This window comes from Alosa pseudoharengus, unplaced genomic scaffold (assembly GCF_046254945.1).
Source record: "Alosa pseudoharengus isolate Yale_2024_CS ecotype anadromous, Long Island Sound unplaced genomic scaffold, YU_APseudo_1.1 YU_APseudo_1.1_scf_6, whole genome shotgun sequence".
Taxonomy (NCBI): domain Eukaryota; kingdom Metazoa; phylum Chordata; class Actinopteri; order Clupeiformes; family Clupeidae; genus Alosa; species Alosa pseudoharengus.
The window spans coordinates 34,058,319-34,081,000 of NW_027468848.1; the positions used below are offsets into that span (position 1 = coordinate 34,058,319).

Sequence of the window (22,682 nt, forward strand, 5' to 3'; positions counted from 1 at the left end):
TGTTCCTAAGTGTTCCCCGAAGTGTCCCTTAGGAAGCTTCTTAACACGCTGCCTCTTACGTTCGACGTTACAAAGGCGCTGTCCCAAGTGAAGGTGCTGAAGCTCAGGAATCGATTTTCTACTTCACGTGAAGGTGCATGACGGCGTTAAGAAACACAACACGTTCCATGCAAATGAAACATTCCTCAAATTATTCCAGTAACATTTATTTAACCATAGTTCAAGTAATCAGTAAAATATAAACTATTAACTAAATTATCAAATTGTCAGTAGCCTAATATGTTCACACGATATGTTGTGACTGGTAGACTAACCGGGTATCTATAGGCCTATCCCTCGCTAATCATCCACCCTCCTTAGCCTATCCCGTTGTGCCACTTGTGCCGCTTCTTGACATGGGTTTAACAACTTCTTAAAATTATGTGATACACTTTTATATTAATGGTAAGGTACCTTACAATTAGAATTGATTGGCAAGCAGCTGCAGTTACTTCTGTTTAATGCGGTATTGATTGTCATTGGTTAATGTTTTCAATAAAAAGCAAATATCTACAATGAACAGAGAGAGAGTTAGATAGCCTACAGTAGGGTGGGGAAGCAACGTAAAAAAAGGGCACCAAGCTTCTCGTCAGAGGAACTTGACATTTTGCTGGACGAGGTGAGCTTGCACAAGGTGACACTGTTTTCCATGCAGCTTTCGGAATAACTTGTGCAACAGCAACAAAAAAGAGCTATGGAGCGACATGGACTACACGGCTCCGCGGCCGGTGTTGTGTGCCTTCTGGTTTCTCCACCTACTGGTTTCCTTGCGCGTGCATGCGCTGCAGCAGTTGTCAGACATTCACAAACAAGTTGTTTTTAGGCGGTTTGAAGTCGCTTTTCATATACGCCATGAGCGCTCGGCTACATTACAGCCACTCGGACAAAAGACGTAAAAAAATATATGTTTTGAAAACTAGCATTAAACTGGATTCGATACCGCAAAAGCAATACATGCACGACTCTCTCCAGCCTGATTCCCTACTCCCTGAGCCAACTAATACCTGGCTATTATGCGATACAATTAACTATTATCGGCTACCATCAATTAAGAACGTAGGCAACACCCAGGTAACATGTTGTCCAGGCTATCTGAAACAAGTGGTTGCCCTTCATCTAAAACAACTGGTTACCTTAGGCTGCTACGGCCGTCAGTGCACTGTGCACAGTATGCTACTCTTTGTGGTTGATCAAATAAAAATAAATTGGTGATGACGTTATTGTAGGTCTAGTAGTAGTAGTAGTAGTCTAGTAGACCTAAATTCTTAGAAATTAAATGGTACGACAGAAGAAAAAATCTACATTTTAGCGCACCAGACCGCGATGTCTTCAAGGGTTGAATGAAGGGAGTTTGCAAAAATTAGCGTATTTTTCAAGTCAATAAACATTCTTACGAATGTCTTTGTCAGGGAACATTTGACTTTTCAAAACCATAGGCCTGATAGTCGCTCAGACAAGGAGATAAAGGCAATACCATTTGTGTCACCTAATGCAAGACAAAATGTTGCTTGTGTGGTTAATTAATAGGTGATTGATGACGGTTTTCAGCGAATTGGAGTGGCTTAAAGAGATAATGCGCTGAATAGGTCGGTTTGGTTCATATGTGTGCGTATTTATTGCAGGTTCGAATCCATTTTAATGCTATAAAGTGCAAAATGATAGCCTTTATTTTACATGTATTTTGTACGAGTGATTGTAGTGTAATGATAATGGGATAGATATGAAATGCGACTTCAAATCCGCCGAAAACAACTTGTTTGCGAATGTTTGACAACTCCTGCAGCTGTGGTGAGCAACGCGAGCACGCGCAAGGAAACCAGTAGGTGGGAAAAACCAGAAGGCACACAACACCGGCGCCGTTTTTGATTCAATACAAGGACACGTTGGATCGCTGCCATAGGCCTAGTTGGTCGCTTACTGGACACCATGCTTACCCATTTATAGATCTTAGCCATTTAGAGGCAAATTCTTTGCCAGCTTTTAATTATCAAAAGTGATTGCCAATTTGAACGCTTTAATGATATTACGAAATAGCCTAGGCTTACCACCATATTAGTTCTGATACCAAATAAAGTAAACTTCATAAATAGTCCTGCATCCATTGCGAACATATTTTATTATTAGTCTTAAAATGTCCATAACATCATCAACATACTGTACCATAGTTTGACTTGTACTGCTGCGATGATTTCTAAAGACTGCTGCACAGTGGCGGCGACTAGCTTACGAATGGTCCAGACCAACCTTACGAAAGTGTGACTTACAGAGGCCTACTTAGCGTACGAACGTTTCGGGAATCGTGCCATAACGTTAAGAGAGAGGTTAAGGAATAGGTTAAGAACTACTTAGCGATAAGAACGTTTTGGGGAACCGGCCCCTGGTCCATACAGTCACAGTCGGATAGTGGGCCGCCACACAGTATTTTATATATGGCAAAGTTCTAAATCAAGTGTACTTTTCCACTATTCAGAGTAGATTTCATTTCATTTTGTGTTTATTGTGTGTTTTTTTGGTAGCCCATGGGGAGTGGGGGCATGGCAGGGTCTGCAGCTGTCAGTATCCTTAAGTTAGAGGAATGTGAGTGAGTCATAGTCCTTGAGAATCACAATGTGGATATGATAATAAGCGGACTTATTTGGTTTGAAAATATAACATGCGCAATATAATGTGACTAACAAGGTACAGGAAAAAGAAAGTGTGTTGCTGATTCTGTGCTTTTAATCAGAGGACAGGTTAAGAATTGATTATAATAATCATTCTTTAAAGAAGTAATTTCAGCATTCCAGATAAGAGGACGGATGCGTCCTTTCATTTCTCTGTATTGTTTGTCTCACAAAATCCTTAAATTGAAAGCATTTCTCTTTTTAAAAAAATACTTTAGAGTTAATTGACAAATAGGATCATGTGACTGAAAAGGTGGACAAACTCAGGAAACTTTGAATTGATGGCAAGAAGTTAATTTTGGCTGGTGGGGTTTTGAGGCTTTATGTTTCACCCTTCCTTTACAGTGTTGTGTAATGGCAATTAACAGCCCCCCAAGTAGCCTAGGCCTAAATGTCTGATATTGGATATTGTCTTATTTTGAATGAGAGGAAAATTGGGACAAATTGTCCCTTGGCTTAGGCCTACTTGTTGCAGCTTCACACCTTAACTTTATGATGCACAAGACATTATGTCTTGATAGGTACAGATAGACATTATTATGGCTAACAGTCAGGTATTATAAAGTAGTCCACATCTTACAGTAGATAGTGTCGTGTTTATTAGTGTGGCCGTATTATAATGATGCACTTTACACTCAATTGAATGAACGTGAGAATGACTGGCATTTGATTGGTATATTTCTTTGAAATGTAGAGGGAATATAATCAGTGCAGAGCGGTAGATAAAACATATTTTTCTATGGCTCTGAATCAGTGTATAAACTTGTAAACACTGTTGACATGTTTTTGTAGTGACTACTGACTGAAAGGGCTGGTAACCTACTTCTTGTCTCATAAAACCCTAATCACATTTAATATAAAACTGTCTTTTCCCCTTGCAGATGTGTTCCTTCTTCCAACTGCTGTTCACTTCAGAATAAGTGAAAGCTATGGATAAAGCTTCAATCACTCTCCCTTATCCATAGCAGAAAGCCAGGTCACATGTCCGTGCGGGAATAATGGCTGCACAGGAACCATCACCACCATCTTCATTAGAAGGCAACAAACCCGGATTCCCTAAGAAAATACTGGCCAACAAGCTTGAGGACAAACATTTGTGTAATATTTGTCAGAAAATTTTAAGAAGGCCTTTCCAAGCCCAATGTGGTCATCGTTTCTGTTCATACTGTTTTAACAAAACTGTGAGGTAAGCGCCGTTCCTGAGGCAAGATGCTATTAGCTAATGTTACTAGCTAGTGGGCTAGTATTCACGGGCTAACCCAAGCCTGTTGGCTAACATTTGTTAGCTGGTTATCATTTAGCTTTACATATAATGAAGCTGCGTTGGCATTACATATCGAGGACAACATATTTGATCTGAACAGGCAAAGAAACTATCTGTATTTTCCGAATGCATCCCTTTCCTTTGTGTATTGCTTCAATTTTCCTTTCAGTTTCAAAAGACACCAGATCCCAACGAATGAAATCAGTGCGTGCTTGTTGGCTGAAATCTGTCATGTGTTGCTATCCAGCCTTCTTGCCTTATTGCTACCCTTTGGTGTGTGACCCGATGCAATTCTCACTGTTGCCGTAATGCAACTGTATTACATCTACATGATGAAGGCAGTGGAAATATAAATCATGTCCTTGACTGTTAGTAAGTCATGATACAATTATATGGGCGGATTTAATGCTAGTGTTAGTCTGTAATTTTAAAGAGGCTGACGGTGGTTATGTCTGACTTCACAGTTCTGGACCACAGAAATGCAGTGCTTGTATTAAAGAAGAGATATTTGAGGAACCAACATCCATTCTAAAACAAGGCTGTGTAAGTAACGTTAACTCGATTTCAGTTCACTCACTCATCAACTTGTCGTATGCTTCAGCTGACTTTAATAGTATGTATTACATGGATCAGTTTTGGTGACTTCCTAAAATGTTGGGATAAATTGTTACAGTAGCCTAATTATTACTGACGTTGTTGCTTTTTAACCAGTAGTTAAGTAATTCACTCAATGTATTTTAGATAACATATTAATGGAGGAATTTGTTGACTAACTATGTAGTCAATCACAGAGAAGCCACATTGAATGTCTTTAAGAATAAGCAATATGTTTTTTGTTTGTTTTGTTTTATTTTTAATCTCAGGCTTTTCCTGACAACGCAGCAAGAAGAGAGGTAGAGGCTCTAACAGCTGTTTGTCCTAATGAAGGCTGTTCTTGGACGGGCAGCATTAAAGAATACGAGGTAAAGAGCTTTTTCATGAGCTGTTATTGACATTTGAAATAATAATATAAATAATATAGTAATGGAATATTATATTCCAGCAGATATTTCCTTCTTTACCTCTTGATCCTTGAATTTCTAAATTTCTCTTCATAGCTCTTTTAACAGCTTAGTTTTTAACGCTTAATTTAACACTTCACTTGTATGTTAATTTAACATAAAAAATCATCTTAAAGCTGCAGTTTGCAAGTTTTTTTGATCATATTCACTGAAACCGACACTAAGTATAAGTATATATACTTTTTTGATCCCGTGAGGGAAATTTGGTCTCTGCATTTAACCCAATTGGTGAATTAGTGAAACACAAACAGCACACAGTGTACACACAGTGAGGTGAAGCACACACTAATGCCGGCGCAGTGAGCTGCCTGCTACAATGGCGGCGCTCGGGGAGCAGTGAGGGGTTGGGTGCCTTGCTCAAGGGCACTTCAGCCGCGGCCCACTGGTCGGGGCTCGAACCGGCAACCCTCCGGTTACAAGTCCAGAGTGCTAACCAGTGGGCCACGGCTGCCCACTATGCTCCGACAGAACAACATAAATCAGCCGGTTTTAGAAAAAACCCGCACTTCTACCTTTACCTAGAGCCTGTTATTTGTTTTGCAAAAATCCCCAGCTCCCGGTTATTCTGGTCCAATCAGAGCAGGGGTGTGTGAGATCTGACTGTCAAGTCTGGTGCAGTCTGGTGCGCACTGACGAGCACAAACTCGATGAGAGGGTGCTTGGTGGTAGTGGGGGAGGGGCATGAGAGTTGTAAACATTCAAAATTTTGGCTAAGTCCCCTCAATCTGTCAGACTTGCCAACTGCAGCTTTAACAACTGAATATTATGTTAAGGGTATACTAAATGTAGGTAGAACAACTATGAACTATGAACTGATTAACCTCTAATCTGTCTTAGATATGGTTTACCCACTATATTATATTGCAGTCTTAAAATATTGTAAATAAAGTTTGAAGATTTCTTTGTCAATTTGTATTTTTGTAGCTTACCCACGAAGGAAAGTGTGACTATATGATCATCTCATGTCCCTCCTGTAAAGAACTTCTCCGGGCTAATGAGTTGGAACGGCACAATGAACGAGAATGCCCGGAAAGAACATTGAATTGCAAATACTGCAAAGAACCTTTTCAGTTTAAAGATATCAAGGTAATGGCCGTTTGTTCAAAATGTACGAGCATGCATTTAATCAGAGTATTTCTTGAACTCAACCAGTATTTAGCATACGTTTCTACTTGAAGCCACAATGAATAATATGTGTTATTATATTCTGTTGAATAAACTAAATAGATAATTGTACAGACACATAGCATAATCAATCACTTGTTTCTGTCTTGATATTTGTAGGCTCATGATGAAATATGTCCAAAATACCCAATGATATGTGAAGGATGTGCCAAGAAAAAAATTCCCAGAGAAAAGGTCAGTAAGTTGAAGTCTAAACCCCCCCCCCCCACACTGTTGATCTGCATCATTGACAGAACAGAAGGTACATGGATGTGCTGTCCTCAAATTAGCTAGCTTTTAAGATGCCTAATCAGAGTGGTGTATTTAAGCTCTCGCAGTACTTAAGTAGATGAGACAATGCATTGTGCCAGAGGTAGCAATGCTGCCAGGGCAGAGTGGCTCAGCAGATGGCCAGCATAACGCCCAGTGCCTCTACCAGCTTGATGGAAATGTGAAGGATTACAACTGGAAATTCAAGGCTGGTAGCATGCATCTCTCCCCCCCCCCCCCCCCCTCATTCTCCATTTCAAGGAAGTCAAGTGCATTATTGAGCGGGAATTTGGCTAAGTAATTAGCTTTGCTTAAGTAATAATGTATTTTTTTTTATGTGTGTGATTAAAAGTGCTTTTTACCTCATTGGCTGGTCTTGGAATGACATGTGCATTGTTTGATGTTTTAGTCTTTTTCATTTTCCCTTCTCCTGACAGTATGTGGACCACATCAAGCTCTGTACTAAATTTAGAGCACCCTGCAGATTTCATGTGGTGGGCTGCGATATGTCAGTGAGTGATTTTTTCCAGATTCTTGTTTTGTTTCTCAAATGGATGCACTGTATGCTGTACAATTTAATAACACATGTCTAGTTATGTTAAAATGTTAGCAACACATGCATATTTCATTGGATTTCCAAATTGGATTACTTGCAATTTGTTTAAAGGTATGTTTGTATCACATTGCAGTACAGCAACAAGGCGAACACACCACATTTAGGGCATTTTCAGACCTATAGATCAGTTGTTTGGTCCGCAGCAGGCAATAAATTGGTACAATGTTGCAAACAAACTTTGGTCCGGTTCGGTTTCACACACGCATTGTTTCTAGGCGGACCAAACTGTGTGGGAATTGAGCAGACAGCTTCCTCAGTTTTTTTTCTTCCGGCTAATTCAAGCTACACACTGGAGTGACAGTTTTGCGGGGTGATCTTGGCTCATTGTTGGCATCTGTGACTTTTGGCAAATTGTGGAGTTTGGAAATGAGTCGTGACTGCAGCTAGAAAATAATCTGATTTACTCAGCCGACCATACATGTATGAAACATTGTTTGTATCTCCTCATGCATCCACTTTTGTCCATGTTTCACGTTGTTAGGACCAATTGTGCATGCCATTTATTTAGGAAGTGAATAGGAAATTAAATGTACCTAATTTTACCAACGATCCAGTGATCTTAACTCCCATAATTCACTACAACTAGACCGTTGGACCTGTTTGTTTTAGGTTGGCTTTCTCACCAGCAGGACCGCACCAGAGTTTGTTAGATGGTGCGGACCGAGACCACCTCTTTTTGGAGGTCTCGGACTGATCAATTTGGTGCACACCCGAGTGTGATTGTTGCATTCCGACCAACACAAACAAACTGAAACAAAGGCTCAAACAAACTAAAGGCTGTCGGTGTGAAAACGCCCTTAGTGTGTCGTTGCTTGTGTCTCAGTAGTGTTTAGGGGGGGTCTGCATGCTTATCATGTTTTGTATAAGTTAATGCCTGGTTTGTGTGTGTTTGCATGCGTGTGTGCGTGTCTGTGCGCCCGTCCCCTATCAGGTGGAGAAAGAGAAGATCCAGGAGCACGAGCGCGCCTGCTCCTACGAGCACCTGAACCTGCTGCTGCACTTCATCATGGGCATCAAGGTGAACTTGGAGAGTTTGCAGCCCCAGAGCCTGGAGCTGGCCAGCCACAAGATCCACGAGCTGCACCAGGCGCTGCAGGACCTGGAGCAGAAGATGGGCCAGCTGGGTGCGGGGGCTCCCGTGCAGGGCGCCTGCGCACCCCTTACCCTCCCTCTTCCCACGCCCACGCTGTCCACCTCCTTCACGCCGCTGCCCACCGGCGTGGGCGCCGCCCTGGAGCTGCAGCTGCACAACGAGAAGACCAAGGTGGCCGAGCTCGGGCGCCGCTGCCAGGAGCTGGAGCTGAAGGTGGGCACGTTCGAGAACATCGTGTGTGTGCTCAACCGTGAGATGGAGCGCTCGTCCGCCACCATGGAGGCCTACAACCGCCAGCACCGCCTGGACCAGGACAAGATTGAGATACTCAGCAACAAGGTGAACAGACCACGTGTGTCATTGGAAGGAAGTTCAACATTTACAAGGTCATCCATTCCCATGTTAACTGCTCCCACTTCATCTTCAATTTCATTTTTTGCCTTGGAAATCTGCCTCCTGTCATTTTGATATTAAAAACACTAAATGTAGCTTTTGCACGTTTTAATGTCCATGTAAACCTTTTTAATGTTATTTTTATTATCTCATTGAACCTGCATCTTAAAGACTTTCCTTTCCTTTCCTTTCCTCATTATCTCTTACATACATAAGTGCTTCTTTGTTACCTGTAGTGCTATTAGATGGACCAGGCTAACTTTTCAAGCTGTCTGCTGTTGGCTTGAAATGCCATGTTTTGGTTTTCCTCAGGTGCGTCAGTTGGAGCGGACGGTGGGTCTGAGGGATCTCTCCATCGTGGAGATGGAGGGAAAGATGAAGGAAATGTCGGCGGCCACTTATGACGGCGTCTTTGTGTGGAAGATCTCGGACTTCAGTAAGAAAAGGGCCGATGCTGTGGCCGGCAGAGCTCCTGCAATGTTCTCCCCTGGTGAGTTTCCCTGACAACAGGGTGTTAAGGCCATTTAAAAGTATTAAAAAGTAACTAGACTGCATTTCCGGCGGGAACTGCGAAAGTGTGCTTGCCCTGGTCCGGTCACCAACGTGAGCAGACAGTGGCATACGCTATGCTGAACCTGGCTTGATCCAGACATTGTAACAGTGCCTTTCAGTGTTGGAGCAGTGGCAATATCTCAAAAGCTCTAGGAGAGGGCTATTCAACTATTGGCTTGCGTGTTGAATGCGGTTTGTTGGATTTTACCTTTGGCCTGCCTTCGAATTTAGCCTCTATAACTGAGATCAAATCAATAAAATAAAATGACAGCAGTGATTGGCTGCAAAAATAAATAATGTCACACGTCTTGCGTCTCTCAAACTGGGCTATCAGGTAACCTACAGAGGAATTGAAATTATGAAATATGACCAAGGCATTAAAAAGCTGCTTGAAATAACATTTCCAATAATTTCCCATTATAAATTACATAATATTTGCACCTTCCTGACTTGTGAAGCTCACATAATTCTAATGATGTCACCTTATGTATGTGAAATGTAATACAACGTTGCCACCTAGTGTTCAGATGTATTTAACATTAACGTGACATTTCTTGCTTGTGTCGTCAACTCCATGCTTTGAGGAAAACAATCTTTTTATCATAGTTTCCTCTTCAGTGAGCGATTACCAGGTCGTTTTTGTAACAGAGATGGCTCTTTATTGTCCCTATAGGTTTACAGAAACACCTATTCATATTAATACGTAGGCCTATGGAAATCAAGTTAACGCTGCCGACCACTGTTTGTCTATTACATGGCCCAGAATGCCTTGCATGTCTTTACAACAAAACAACACAGTAAAACCTAAATGCCCGTAAACATATGAATTTGCATATTTGTAACATTTTTAATAATACTCTTCCATCATGATATTTAACAATAATGAAAAATTTAATTTGAATACCGTCAATGTGAAAATAACTGTACTACGTCAGCAATAAATAGTTAACCCTTTAGCCGCCAGGGTTTAAAAAGAATAAATTGGATTTGTACATCAAAATTTCAAAAGGCCATGGCTTGCAAGTGGTCAGAGATAAAGTCCTACTGTAAATGTAAAAATCATTTAGTATGAACAGAAGTTTATGAAGGGGGTAAATTGACTCATCTAATTAGCATATTATGTACATTTCAGTAAATACTAGATGTTGAACATATTTGAGCAGTTATACTTTCTTTTTTTGTCATTTCACCGACATAACAAATGAACAGGAATACAGTCACATGTAAACCAACAATAGTAAACTATTACTATAATCACAAACCCTATGCTACTATACAATAAAGTAGCCTGGTCAAATCAGTTCCATATCGCGGGTGACTTTGTAGTTCTTCAGAGCCCTATTTTTACAACCCCTGCTGTCTATACCACGTCCATTACGGACACTATCATCACTATTGCCACTGGCACCTCCAGCTATGTTGGGCAAAGGGTCGAAATAAGCATGGTATGCTTAGTGGACACTGTCGCAAAGACGTACCTCCATTCACAGACGCACCGTGAGTATCAGTCAATAGACGATTGATCATATTCTCCAAAAGGCAGATATTCTCCTTCAGAATCAGAATAGGTGAATAACAGATCCAAGACTTCATCACACGTGAATTTTTTTTTTTCAAACTTTGGTGTATTTCTGCTTCAATTTGTGCAAAACTAAGGCCCGCATCGCTTCCGTGTTATGGAGGAAATGCACGTCTTCTTCGTGTGTTTCTCGCGTGTTTTCGCAAGCTTCCTGAAAACTTTGAAAAAAAAGGTTGAGCTTGAATCGAAGCTCTGGGTGTCTGCCAACTTGTGGTCAAAAGTACAAATGAGATTTTACACTGTACTCGCGTCTATCGTCTGTTTTATTCAGTAATGACGCTTGTCGCAATATTGCGACATGGGCGGTTAGAGGGTTAATGTTCTCCTTGCCATTTCAGTTCGTAAGTCCATACTATTCCATGGCTGAGCAAGGATTTCATGATTGGGCAAGGCTGCCCAGAGACATTGTGCATACTTGGAAGGCATTGTGTTAGTAGTACAACTGCAAATGTGAATAGGTGATAGTTACCAAATACGGGTGGGTGGTTTGCCTTTTGGAATGTTTTCTTTTTTTTTTAGCTTATGCACCCTCACATTGGAGTCCGAGTTCAAATACAAAATTTGGTATCGATATGTGACAGTGTTCCTGAGATATGGACGACTTCCTGTTTCGGAGCTTCGCCGCCGATTTCGTTTGGCTGTGACGGGCAAACGCTTTCGAAAATCAAAAATCCTTCTGGTAACTTTTGTGAGGCTTGGTCCAAGGATAATGTACGTCAAGTTTCATGGCGTTCAGACCAAATTTGTGACCTGTAAAAATTTAGTTTCGCTTTCTGTTCAATCCAATATGGCGGACGAACGACACGCCCACCTGACGTCATCTTCGCGAGCAACTGACCGGACGTTTTAAAGTTGGAACGGTGTCTCGGTCTCAAAGGGCCTAGGCGCTAGAGCTGACAAAAAATTAGAGAGACGGGAAAAATAATAATAAAACTTAAGAAGAACAATAAGTGTGCTGCTTTGCAAGTAAACATATAATTAATATTCTATTAATTATATGAGCGAGTAGGAGTGATATGTCAGTGTGCGTTCGCGGTAAAAACTTTTAGCGCCCCCTCAAACTCTATGCTCAGACTGGAAATACGGCTGGCTTACTGCCAAACTTGTTACCAAATGTTCGCTACCATTGACGAAGTCATGGGAAAATGTAATTTTTCGGACATTTGGTTAGAGGACTCGAGATTCAAAGACTGGCTTAGGCTCGTTGGCAACAGCCAAGAGGCTTATTGCCACGTCTGTAAAAAGACAATAAATGTCACCTGGATGGAAGTGAATGCCGTCAGGTTACATATGGAGTCTATACTAGCCAGCAAACAAGAACGTGTGGGCTCATCGGCAACGTAGGGTATGCGTCATTGAAGCTATCAGTATGTCTACCAGCTGTCATTGTCATCCAAAAAAGTTTTAAAAAATTATTTGCGCCATCCCGTTTTCAATGACACAGGCTGTAAGAGCAGCAGACATAGCCTAAACTAGGCCTACATACAGTATCACAATAGCCCATTTTCAAATTAAAAGTCCCCATAAAGGCAGAAGGCCTTTTCATTTAAACAGATATATAATTAAATGAAAGGGGGAAAAAACAAGAATATAACATGTAAACATATGCACATGTTATAAGGGGTTATTTGCAATGAGCTACCCCTGCCTGGACTACAGAATAGAGGTTAAATATAGGCCTGAGAGTGTTGCTTTGTTTAGGCTATAAGATAAGGTTTAGGCTATAAGATTTAACATTTTCTACCCTCAGTAAATGTCATGTTAAGGTTAGTTTAACAGGTGTTACCTTTACATTATTCAAAGCTTGCTCAAGAGCTATAGGGTTACTCCCTTGATGTAGTATGTGATGAGATCAAAGTCCCAATAGACTTGCTTAAAATTAGTTGAATATAACAACCTGTGTAGGTTTTTATAGGCTGTATTGTAATATGCTATCAATATATTATAATATAATATATTTTAAGTCAATTTGTCAATTAGTTTCCACAAAATTCCCCAGAAGTCACCATTTAAGGGGTTATTTTTCAAAATGTTCGTCACAGGGAGCATGCAGGCGCAAAAGTATTTTATCACATGGGGCCCACATTCTCCAGCAGCACCCAATTAATAATTAGTATTTTTGTAAAATGTGACACCTTGACTGGCAAATTATATGAGACAGCAAGGGTGTGTGTGTGTGTACTGTGTATGGTCGTGGGCCTTTTTGGAAGAAAGTCCAGTAAACCTTTTCTGATTTTCATTTGTCATTTTGTCTTGATTGAGAGAGAATGATAGTGAAAGAAAGAGTGTAGTGCTGTAGAAGTGGTGTGTGTGCTCTTCCTACACACAACAATGAAATAACTTTTTATCTTGGGTTAGGATTAAATAACAAATAATTGTGTATAGGCCAGTGTTTTTATTGAAGCAAAAAAGGAACAAGTATCCAGTAACTGTAATAATAGATACTTGATTTGAATTGTAAGCGTTGCTACACTTTCTTACTCAGAAATTTAAAGGGACACCAGGCAAGCCTGATGCTTTTTCTCTACGAAACTCTTCCTCGCTCGGTCTGAAGCTTTTTTCCTTTTCTTTGCATCTTCCGTCAAGGGTTTTCGCTGCTTCTTCGCCGGCTCTGCCATTATACACACGTTTGCAACAATCGCTAGCGTTTCGTTAGCCTGCCTCTGCTGTGGATGCAGGATGTAAACTGATCCTGCTTCGGTCGGCGGGTACGATACACTGAACTTGCAAGCGGGATATTCTTCCTACAGGCAGTAGGGGCGGGCGAGAGAGTCTTTATTCGCCCTGTAATGAGTCATTTAACCATATACCGACTTACGAAGATGAGTAATTAACACGAAAACGTTGCCTGGTGTCCCTTTAAGTAACAAAATGACAGTAATCCGTTACTTTATAATTAGTTACCCCCAACACTGAATTTCGAAAGGTTGCCGCTAGTTGCAGCTCGAAGTCTTGTTGGTATTAAAAAATATTGTGAAGGTATTAAAAAAGGTATTAAAAGGTATTAAATTCAACTTAAGAATTTCTGTATATACCCTGGACAAGTTGTCCCCATAATGAATTATTTAAACGGTTGTAGCACCTTTTGACAGGACTAAAGGGTCTAAGAGATGTTACGACCCGGCTCTAAGCCGCAACATAAAGAGGGAGTTGGGACAACAGAGATAACTTTAACCAATAAAGTATTTATTTAAAAGTAACCAAAAGCAATAAATAACCATTGCCAAAAAATGTCTAGGGGAAAGTAAAAGCATGTATGCAAGTGTGTTAATGTGGGTGCGTGTATGCCAAAGTCAGTATGATGTTCCAAGATAGAAAGAAAGTGCTAGTGGGAGAGCGATAACCCAGAGGTGCCTGCAACAGAATGTGCCTAACAGAAAAGTGCCCAAATCAAGAGAGAGAACAACCCCTTAAATACCCATACACCTACACCAGGTGTGTATGATTAGCTAATTTGGGCAAGCTAGGGCTGCATTGGCCATGCAATGGCCATGTCAGGCCTGAAGGGGCACAGGGGGTCGTAACAGAGACTTCATGGGTAAATAGCTTGAGTAGAATTCCACTGAGTGTGGATGCGCTTCAGAAAACCCAACCCAAAACTTGCACAACAAAAGCTCCAGTCACCTTTGCTGTTTTCTGTTTGAATAGATGACGTAATAGCCAATCAGATGAGATATACTATAGATAAGATCGGTCTATTCCTTGACTGTTTGTGTAATATTTAGCAGAAACAGGTTCTGCTAATGTTTTAAGTCATTAGATGACATAATCCCAGTCATTTCTGGGATTCCATGCTAGGTAAGCCCATCTACAGTTGATATGTGTTGGAAGTGTGATCAGAGCATGTTTGTGTTTGTTTGTTGTTTTTCAGCCTTCTACACTAGTAAATATGGCTACAAGATGTGTCTCCGCATCTACCTGAATGGGGACGGAACGGGACGTGGCACTCACTTGTCTTTGTTCTTCGTGGTGATGAGGGGACACAGTGATGCCCTGCTTAAGTGGCCCTTCAACCAGAAAGTAAGTAAGCCATAACTGTAAATGAGCACATTAGAAAATCAGAGTCTGTCACATGGTGGACAGTAGTTTGCATCTTCACATAAATGATAGTGGTAATAGTTTTATGACTGCATTTGTTTATGATATATTCTAAAGACAGAGAAATGGGAGTTTAAGGGACACCGAAAATGTAAATTCTGACATGAACTACTAAAATGAAGTATGCACACTTGTTTTTATTTATATTTCTACTATTTCAAACATGGGGGAAAACTAAATGCTGTAAAACTTCCAATAAACTCTGGGGGTTTGTTTGCTTTAGTACTTAACTTTACCGGTGTTTATTGGACACTTTGTCGGTTTATTTTGCCAAGGATAGAAGCTGAATGACGCATACTAAATAAACACATAGTTTTCTCAACAAAAAACATTTTTACATTTTAAAAAATTTGATATGTCAGCTGTCTTCAATTAGTTGTCTCAATAACTTCTACAGGCAAAATAGGCCTCTTCGAGCTAAACCATCTACTAGCAGAGTTTCCCATACATTGACTTATTTGTGACGGCCCACCACAATATAAACATTGACCACCACACAATGATTTTCCAGGTTGTACTAAATTGTACTTAAATCTGGTTAGCATCATAACCATGCTGCGCTAATTTGCTAACAACTGTTGCATTCAAGTTAATTCTGCAAACCTACCACCACAAATAGAATTCAGTTCTGTGGGAAACACTGACTAGTATTAACTAAACATGATGCTCCAATGAGTTAAGTTAACAATAATTAAATATAGCTATAGAGGTAATAAAAACGTTGAAAATCCAGTTAGAAACAATTCAATGTAGCTGTTTGGCTGTTATTGGAAGTTGCACAGTATTCAAACCACAATGACCATGTTGAATGGCAGATCACTGCTGTCTCACTAACTTTGTTAGTTATGAATAACTTTGTGTTATGATGTGTAATCTTTTCTATTCTGAAATGCATTTTCACTTGATCATTAAACTGTTGAGTACATTGAACGTATACATTTATGACCTATTATCCACAACATTCCTGTCCAAATCCCCCCTAAATTTCTTCTTCTCCATTCTTCATTGTCATGATACAAATAGCTGAATGACTGTCAGAACAAACAAATAGTTTTCCCAACAAAAGACACGAAACACACCGGATAACATTTTTTAAAACTTTTTAATTCACAAATTTGAGCAAGCCCCCCCCCCACCCCCACCCCCCCGAACAGCAGAACATTAAACAGAGACATGAACATAGTGAAATGAAACAACACAGAATGATGGTGGAATATGTACTTATCAATGTGCATTTTAAGCCTTGAAGTAATTTTGGACCGTAACTAGATAATCTTTTCACTTGCTAAGTTGAGTAGGCTAAGTTAGTGTTAATTGACGTGAATGAACGACAAAATACTTCCACACCGGTGATTTCAGAGCAGCAAGAGGGGCTTCGATTTCGGTCGGTTGATGTGTATTTTTAACTGGCTGCAGTCTAAAATTAGAGGAGTGTTGACCCCGCAGTTCAGCGTGTGTCATGCTGGATGTCACATTGGGGGTGTGGCTACATCACCGATTCTACCTTTGAGTTCGAAGTTCGTGATTGAGATGTAATTTAAAAATAAAAGTCACAAAAATTAAAAACGAAATCGTGACACTCCTGTTCCTCAAACACTGCAGAATTTCATAAATTGCAAAAATGTCTGTTCATTGCAAGCCCGATTGGGGTTATTTGTTTGATTCCATTCAAACTTGACTTTTGAAAAAATTGACTGCTCTAGTAAGTGCCAAGCCTTTCTTGACACTGCTGCACCAAGATCAGTATTAAGAGACTTGGTTACCCACATTCGGCGGTGTCTCACAGCAAAACGAAAGCGAAGCTACAACTGCACAAGGGCAAATGAAGCACAGTAATTTTTAGTCTTAGGTGGATACTGTATATTTTGGGTGTTGCCTGTATGTCCTTGGCTATGTGAGGTCACAGAACTAGGTGAGTGCCCTGAGATCTCAGATGTTCTCAGATGAGGCGGTGGTAGTGTAGTAGCTAAGAAGCTGGACTAGCATGCAGTAGCCTGAGAAGTGGGCTCAATTCCCGACTTCCACCATTGTGCCCTTGAGCAAGGCATCTAATCCCGAGTTGCTCTGGGGAAAATGGCCCTTGTAATATAATTGACACGTGTAACTCGCTTTGGATAAAAGCGTCTGCTAAATTAATAAACATAAACATCTTCCGGATCTCAAATCTCAAAGCCTGTTGTTGGTCTACCTCCCAGGTGACGCTCATGCTGCTGGACCAGAACAACCGCGAGCATATCATCGACGCCTTCCGGCCCGACATCTCCTCCTCGTCCTTCCAGCGCCCCGTCAGCGATATGAACATCGCCAGTGGCTGCCCGCTTTTCTGCCCCCTCTCGAAGCTCGACTCCAAGAACTCCTACATCCGCGACGACACCATCTTCATCAAGGCCATAGTGGACCTGACTGGTCTGTAGGTGTAGCACCCAAACACTCCCCCACTGACCACTACCACCCACTTCCTTTCTTCTCTATCCTGGTGCCTGGATTCCAGAACCTTTGCCTGAGCTTTCAGCCATTCCACACGCGGTCGGAGTTCCCGTCTGATCTTTCAAGCATTGGGGCGGGCCAATGCCCCTTGGAGTTTGGCGCTGTTCAGCAGATTGTCACGAACAGTAAAAAGAAGAGTAAATTTGGACGCTGCTAATCCGTGCTCTGAAGTGGTAGCCGAAATGTGGCCCCACAAATGGTGCGTTTTACTTTTACTCCCCCCCCCCCCCCCCACTCTGGTCAGGGTGAGTACGGGTCTCTCCGACTCCAGAAGGCCGGCCGCCATAAGGGACCCTCTCCTCTGCACGCTCGTAGAGGTGGCTAGCTGTCAGCTGTGATTGTAATGTACAGAACTTTCCTTATAGCCTGTGCCATGTTTGAGAGGCACACTGCCTTTTACGGAATTTGAAGACTTTCCTTCAGCAGACTGCAGTACCCCCCCCCCCACTCCTATTTAGTGTCTTCAATATCTTTGCTTCTGTAGCCGTGCTACATTTACATTTTCTTTAACTTGAGTGCATTTTTGCATAGACAGACGTGGAGTTACAATAACAATAAGCGGTTGCCCATGATTGGCCTTTCGCGCCTCTAATCTGCTACATAATCTTAACTGCTAGTCTGTGGCAAACTGTATGCATTGAAGTCTTCTGACATTCCTCCTTAGCTTTGTGTGCCTATGATCTGGACTCTTGTGTTTATTGGTTATTATTATATGTAGTGGTGGACATTGCTTGAATTCCATAAGGTCCCAAGTGCAGACATTTTAGGTATATAAAAAAGTTAGGGAGAATGTGATGTGTACATGCGTGTCTGCGTCTGTATGAGCTCTTTTTGGCTTCTCTGTATTACAGTACCAGTTGTTTTTCGGGTGCCCTTTTTGCTTGGTTTGCATATTGGATCTGTGGAAGATACATTCTAGTTAGCAGCAGATCAGGGTTCCTCACTGACCTGAATAGGGGAGTTGGTTGTCTCTATGTTTGTTTCTGCTCAAGACAAAGGACAACTGCCTCAAGAGAAAGAGTTCACACACATCAACTGTTGACTTAAACTTCTCTGTGTCTTAAATCCATTATTCAACTCCCTGCCAGTCAGACAAAAACATGGAAATTTACGATGGCAAGACAGTCAGGTTTTGACAGAAGGAATATATATGTTGATGGGTATGGTTCTTTATCAGTTTAAATTTGTGAGGGACATTGGTATTAAGCGTGATTGTTTTTCTGCCACTGTTTAAGGGCCAGTGATTAGTTGTGTGTGATGTTCTCCTGTTTTGGGTGTTCTGCTGCTGTTGTGCTGCTTGGGCCTTCTCATAGACGTCACTCCAGAAAAACAAGAAAGAAAAAAAAAGAAAGTTTGATCTATTTTTGGACTAATAGACTCCTGAATTTTAGTCGCAAGTGTGTGGTGGTTATACTATAATCTATGAATGTTTTCCTGCGAACGTAAAAGAGATATCCCTTCAGATGTAGTGTTCTGTGAAACCGTGAAGAAGTACTGCTCTTGGTTTTTTGCAGTGTAAAAGAAAAAAAAAACATTTTTTTCCCCTCTTGAGAAGCATGAAGACATATCTTTGGAATCACAATAGATTTAGAGGTGTGAATATTGTGTGACCTTGTACATGGCAGTACATAGCCAGTGTAATCTGTAGAATTTTGGGACAACCTCCATAATGAGCAACAAGCCATTTCTCAAAAGGGCTGAACTGTCTTCCATACTGGGACATTTTGTTTCACTTGTTTGTTTTCCGGAGGTTGTGCTCATCTTGGCATTCCATACACTTTTTGAGATTAACCTCATGTTGACCCAGCCTATTTTCAAACCAGTCTCGATGGATATTGAAATCTCTCTGTGCATGAGAAGTTTCAGTAGGAATTGCATATTGTAAATAATTGGTTTACTTGTGTAGACCATACATTTGATTATTTTTTTATTCCTTTTTTTAATTTTTTATTACTGATTGCAGTATAGATATGGCAGTATTAGTGTGTGCGTGTGTGTGTTTATATTGCTCATTTATGTATAAATATAAATATTATGCAGTCACACAGTTTTTGGTGTGAGCTGTGAGTATAACATAAATATGAATTATATATATCTATAATGCAATTATAGATTCTATGACTAAATAATGCATACATATATCAAGTTGGGATGGTTTCAAAATATGTTTGGGCTTCAGTGAACATTTTCTAGCACATTCCCATGCATAATCCAACACTAAGTTTTTATATATATATACCTATATATGTCTTGGCCTCCTGTCGTCTTCTTCCTCTCATGCTCCAGATTTATTTGAGTGTGTTCTGGTTTAATAGATTGAGAGAAAAAAACAGCTTCCTATGTCAAACAGCTTTATTATTTTGCCCTAATGAGATTCCGAAAGCAGTCTTTTGTAAATACAGTTAGCCACTGAGTTGTGAACCTGATGTGAACCTTTTAGTGATGCTAGCAAGGCTAGGCTAGATGCTTGGGAGTTGTTGCAGGTTAGCCTTTTTTGCATGTAGACACGACTTGTTTGCCTCTCATAAGTAGCTGTTGTAATAAACCTAAACCCTTGATAGGCCACTCTTCAGCTTGGGGCACATAATTTGCCTCTTAGATACACACTGTATGATATGCCATTTCAGATATTTATACTATTTTAAAGTGACCTTCCTCTTCTCCTGTGTGGCATCTGTCTCTCTGGTGTGTTAGGACAGAGTAAAAGAGATTTCATATGGTTTATATGCTGAGGTTTAACAAATGAGACAGGATGTTTTGCAGCTTGACCATTCCTGAGTTTCTTTTACCCCATATTGAATACACTCACCCATAGTACAATGCTAGCTGGCTTGCAGTTTTTGTATAGGAATATTGCTAATCAGTTATTTAGCGTACATTCAACTTTGCATTAGCATGTGTCATAGTATTCTTAGTATCCCTTTAACATTCTTCAGGTCTGCTAACAACTACATGACACCTGCTTACATCTCTTCACTTAATGACTTATTCCAAATTCAAAACTAGGCTGTTGCATTTGAGATTTGTGGACAGTTTTCACCAGAGGGGTTTACAGTATCTGACTGCTGTCATGAGACAAAATACGACTTCTTCCAGTTCTATTGCTCAGTACCAGCCCATCTGTAACTTGGCTACCATTCTGCAGATTGTCCTTTGTTGTTCATTGTTGCTATATAGTTTTTGGGGAAAAGCCAGTAACATTCGATGGACTATCAAAGTAATGTATGTGAGCTACTAACTTTGTCATTGTGATTGTAATAACTTGTCATCTACAGAAATTTCTTCTTTAAAGTTTTTTTAAGCAAATCTGTTTTTGACCAAGTGGATTAATCAAGAAACATTTATACATTTGGCTTTGATATAAATATTGAAATGTTCTTGTTCCAATCCATTATTAGAAATGTACAATGACAAGTGGCAAGTGGATGCAAAACAATTAAAGAAGTTATGTTAAAGGTAAATCAGTGTCTCCCTCTTATGTGTGCTGTTCACAGATAGAATGTCATTGCAGAATTTGACCACATTCAAAACCACCACAAGGGGGTGCTCTCTCTCTGTCTCTGTAAAAAAAATGGGTGTGGAAATGAGCATTGTATTCTTGTTGTAAGTGAAATGATGGCAATATTGGTCACCTATAGACTCATTAAACATCTATATAAATGCCTATTAAACATCCTGTGGAGATAGTCTCCGAGCAAGGGCTAAATATCTCTCACTCTCACTTTTTGTCTCTCGCTATCTTCTCTCTTGCTCTCTCTTTTCTCTCGCTTTCTCTCTCTTGCTCTCTCTTTTCTCTCGCTATCTTCTCTCTTGCTCTCTCTTTTCTCTCGCTATCTCTCTCTTGCTCTCTCTTTTCTCTCGCTTTCTCTCTCTTGCTCTCTCTTTTCTCTCGCTTTCTCTCTCTTGCTCTCTCTTTTCTCTCGCTTTCTCTCTCTTGCTCTCTCTTTTCTCTCGCTATCTTCTCTCTTGCTCTCTCTTTTCTCTCGCTATCTCTCTCTTGCTCTCTCTTTTCTCTCGCTTTCTCTCTCTTGCTCTCTCTTTTCTCTCGCTTTCTCTCTCTCTCACACACACACATCCCTTCTCCAATCAGCCGATCAGTTTTAGATATGCTCAGATTTGTCATCTGCTCATTTCATCAAATCACTGCCTGCACACAAATCCACAGTACAGACACAAACTCCCACAAGAGCACTGCCTCCTCGTGTCTTCCTCCTTTAATCTGAGCATCTCTGCTCTTCCTCGTATGCCCACACAGTGGTGCTCCCTTCCTGGCCTTGCTTCTCAGGAAACAAAGGGTGGCCCTGGAAGGTTCCTCCTCATAATCCTGACATGATGGCTATTACAGAAACCTGCAGAAAGAGAGGAATAGAGAGAGAAAGAGTAAGTGGGCCCCGTCTCTTGTGTCTCTCTGTCTCTTTGCTTTCCTCTCGCTGGGCTGATTGGCCGTGAGCAAGTGTGTGTGTGTGTGTGTGTGTTTGTGATCTCTTCAGGGAAAGTAGTGGCGTAAAGCATATTTGAAATCATCTCAACCTAAAAGGCTCTCTTGTTGACTTCACCCTTAATGGACTAAGATTTCCCATTTTTCTACATTACTTACACTATGAGTCAGCTTTGCCTCGGGGCATCCGTCCTCTGCAGAAGCCTGTCTGTCTGTCCGCCCACCTGAATCACAGAGTCTCTAAAGACATCTACTTCGGAAATTAAATAAAATTTCTCCCAAATGGACTGTTTGATTTTGATGAATAATATCTGGAAAATAGGGGGGGGGCAGTTATGCAACTTCCAAATGAGCCTGCTTATGGTAAAAAGATGACTTTACAAATGGTTGTTAATGTTAATGTTTTATGGTAACTTGGGTTCTATGGGAAGAGATGAGTAATGGTGTCTGACTATAAACTGACTGACCTTATTATTGACCTGTCGATACAGTGAGATAATAATGACGGTCTCCGTGCATATTGTATTCACTTAGACACAAACTCTTTATGTTTCAAGGAAGGTCTGTCATGAGAAAGCCAATGACAAGCACAGATGAGGCTCAGATGAGAAAACCTCTTCTCAGAAGAGTCTCAGAATGGTAACTCATGACCTCACATCTATGAAGGAGGTATAGCAGGTAATTCTGCATAAGCCCGCTGTAAGAGCACTTTGTACGACCACTTCAGTAAGTGACCAGAATAGCCCTGGCTCTGCTTTCTTAAGCACTGGCACGGAAAACACTGGGAGGAAAATGGTTTAGCTACGTTAGGGAATACCTCCAAGAAGAAGGGCTTTCAGTTAACTCCACCTGCACCAACAATTACACTGGACCACCCTGTGTTTTACATAAAAAGGAATCTTGTTGAAGAATTTAGCTTAGCTGTAAATTGTACTACTTACACAACCAAATCTGAAGAAAACCTG

The 22,682-nt window shown here is 40.8% G+C and overlaps 1 protein-coding gene across 1 annotated transcript; it reads left to right on the forward strand.

Annotated features, from left to right (window-relative positions):
- The first annotated feature begins 3,700 nt into the window (after positions 1 to 3,700).
- On the forward strand, positions 3,701 to 20,740 carry traf2a (Tnf receptor-associated factor 2a). The gene is made up of 10 exons (XM_076270018.1): positions 3,701 to 3,888; positions 4,431 to 4,509; positions 4,830 to 4,928; positions 5,952 to 6,113; positions 6,312 to 6,386; positions 6,899 to 6,973; positions 8,009 to 8,509; positions 8,876 to 9,053; positions 14,566 to 14,714; positions 16,988 to 20,740. The coding sequence occupies exons 1-10, from the start codon at positions 3,701 to 3,703 to the stop codon at positions 17,204 to 17,206; spliced, it is 1,725 nt and encodes a 574-aa protein (XP_076126133.1). The 3' UTR covers positions 17,207 to 20,740.
- The last annotated feature ends 1,942 nt before the right edge of the window (positions 20,741 to 22,682 follow it).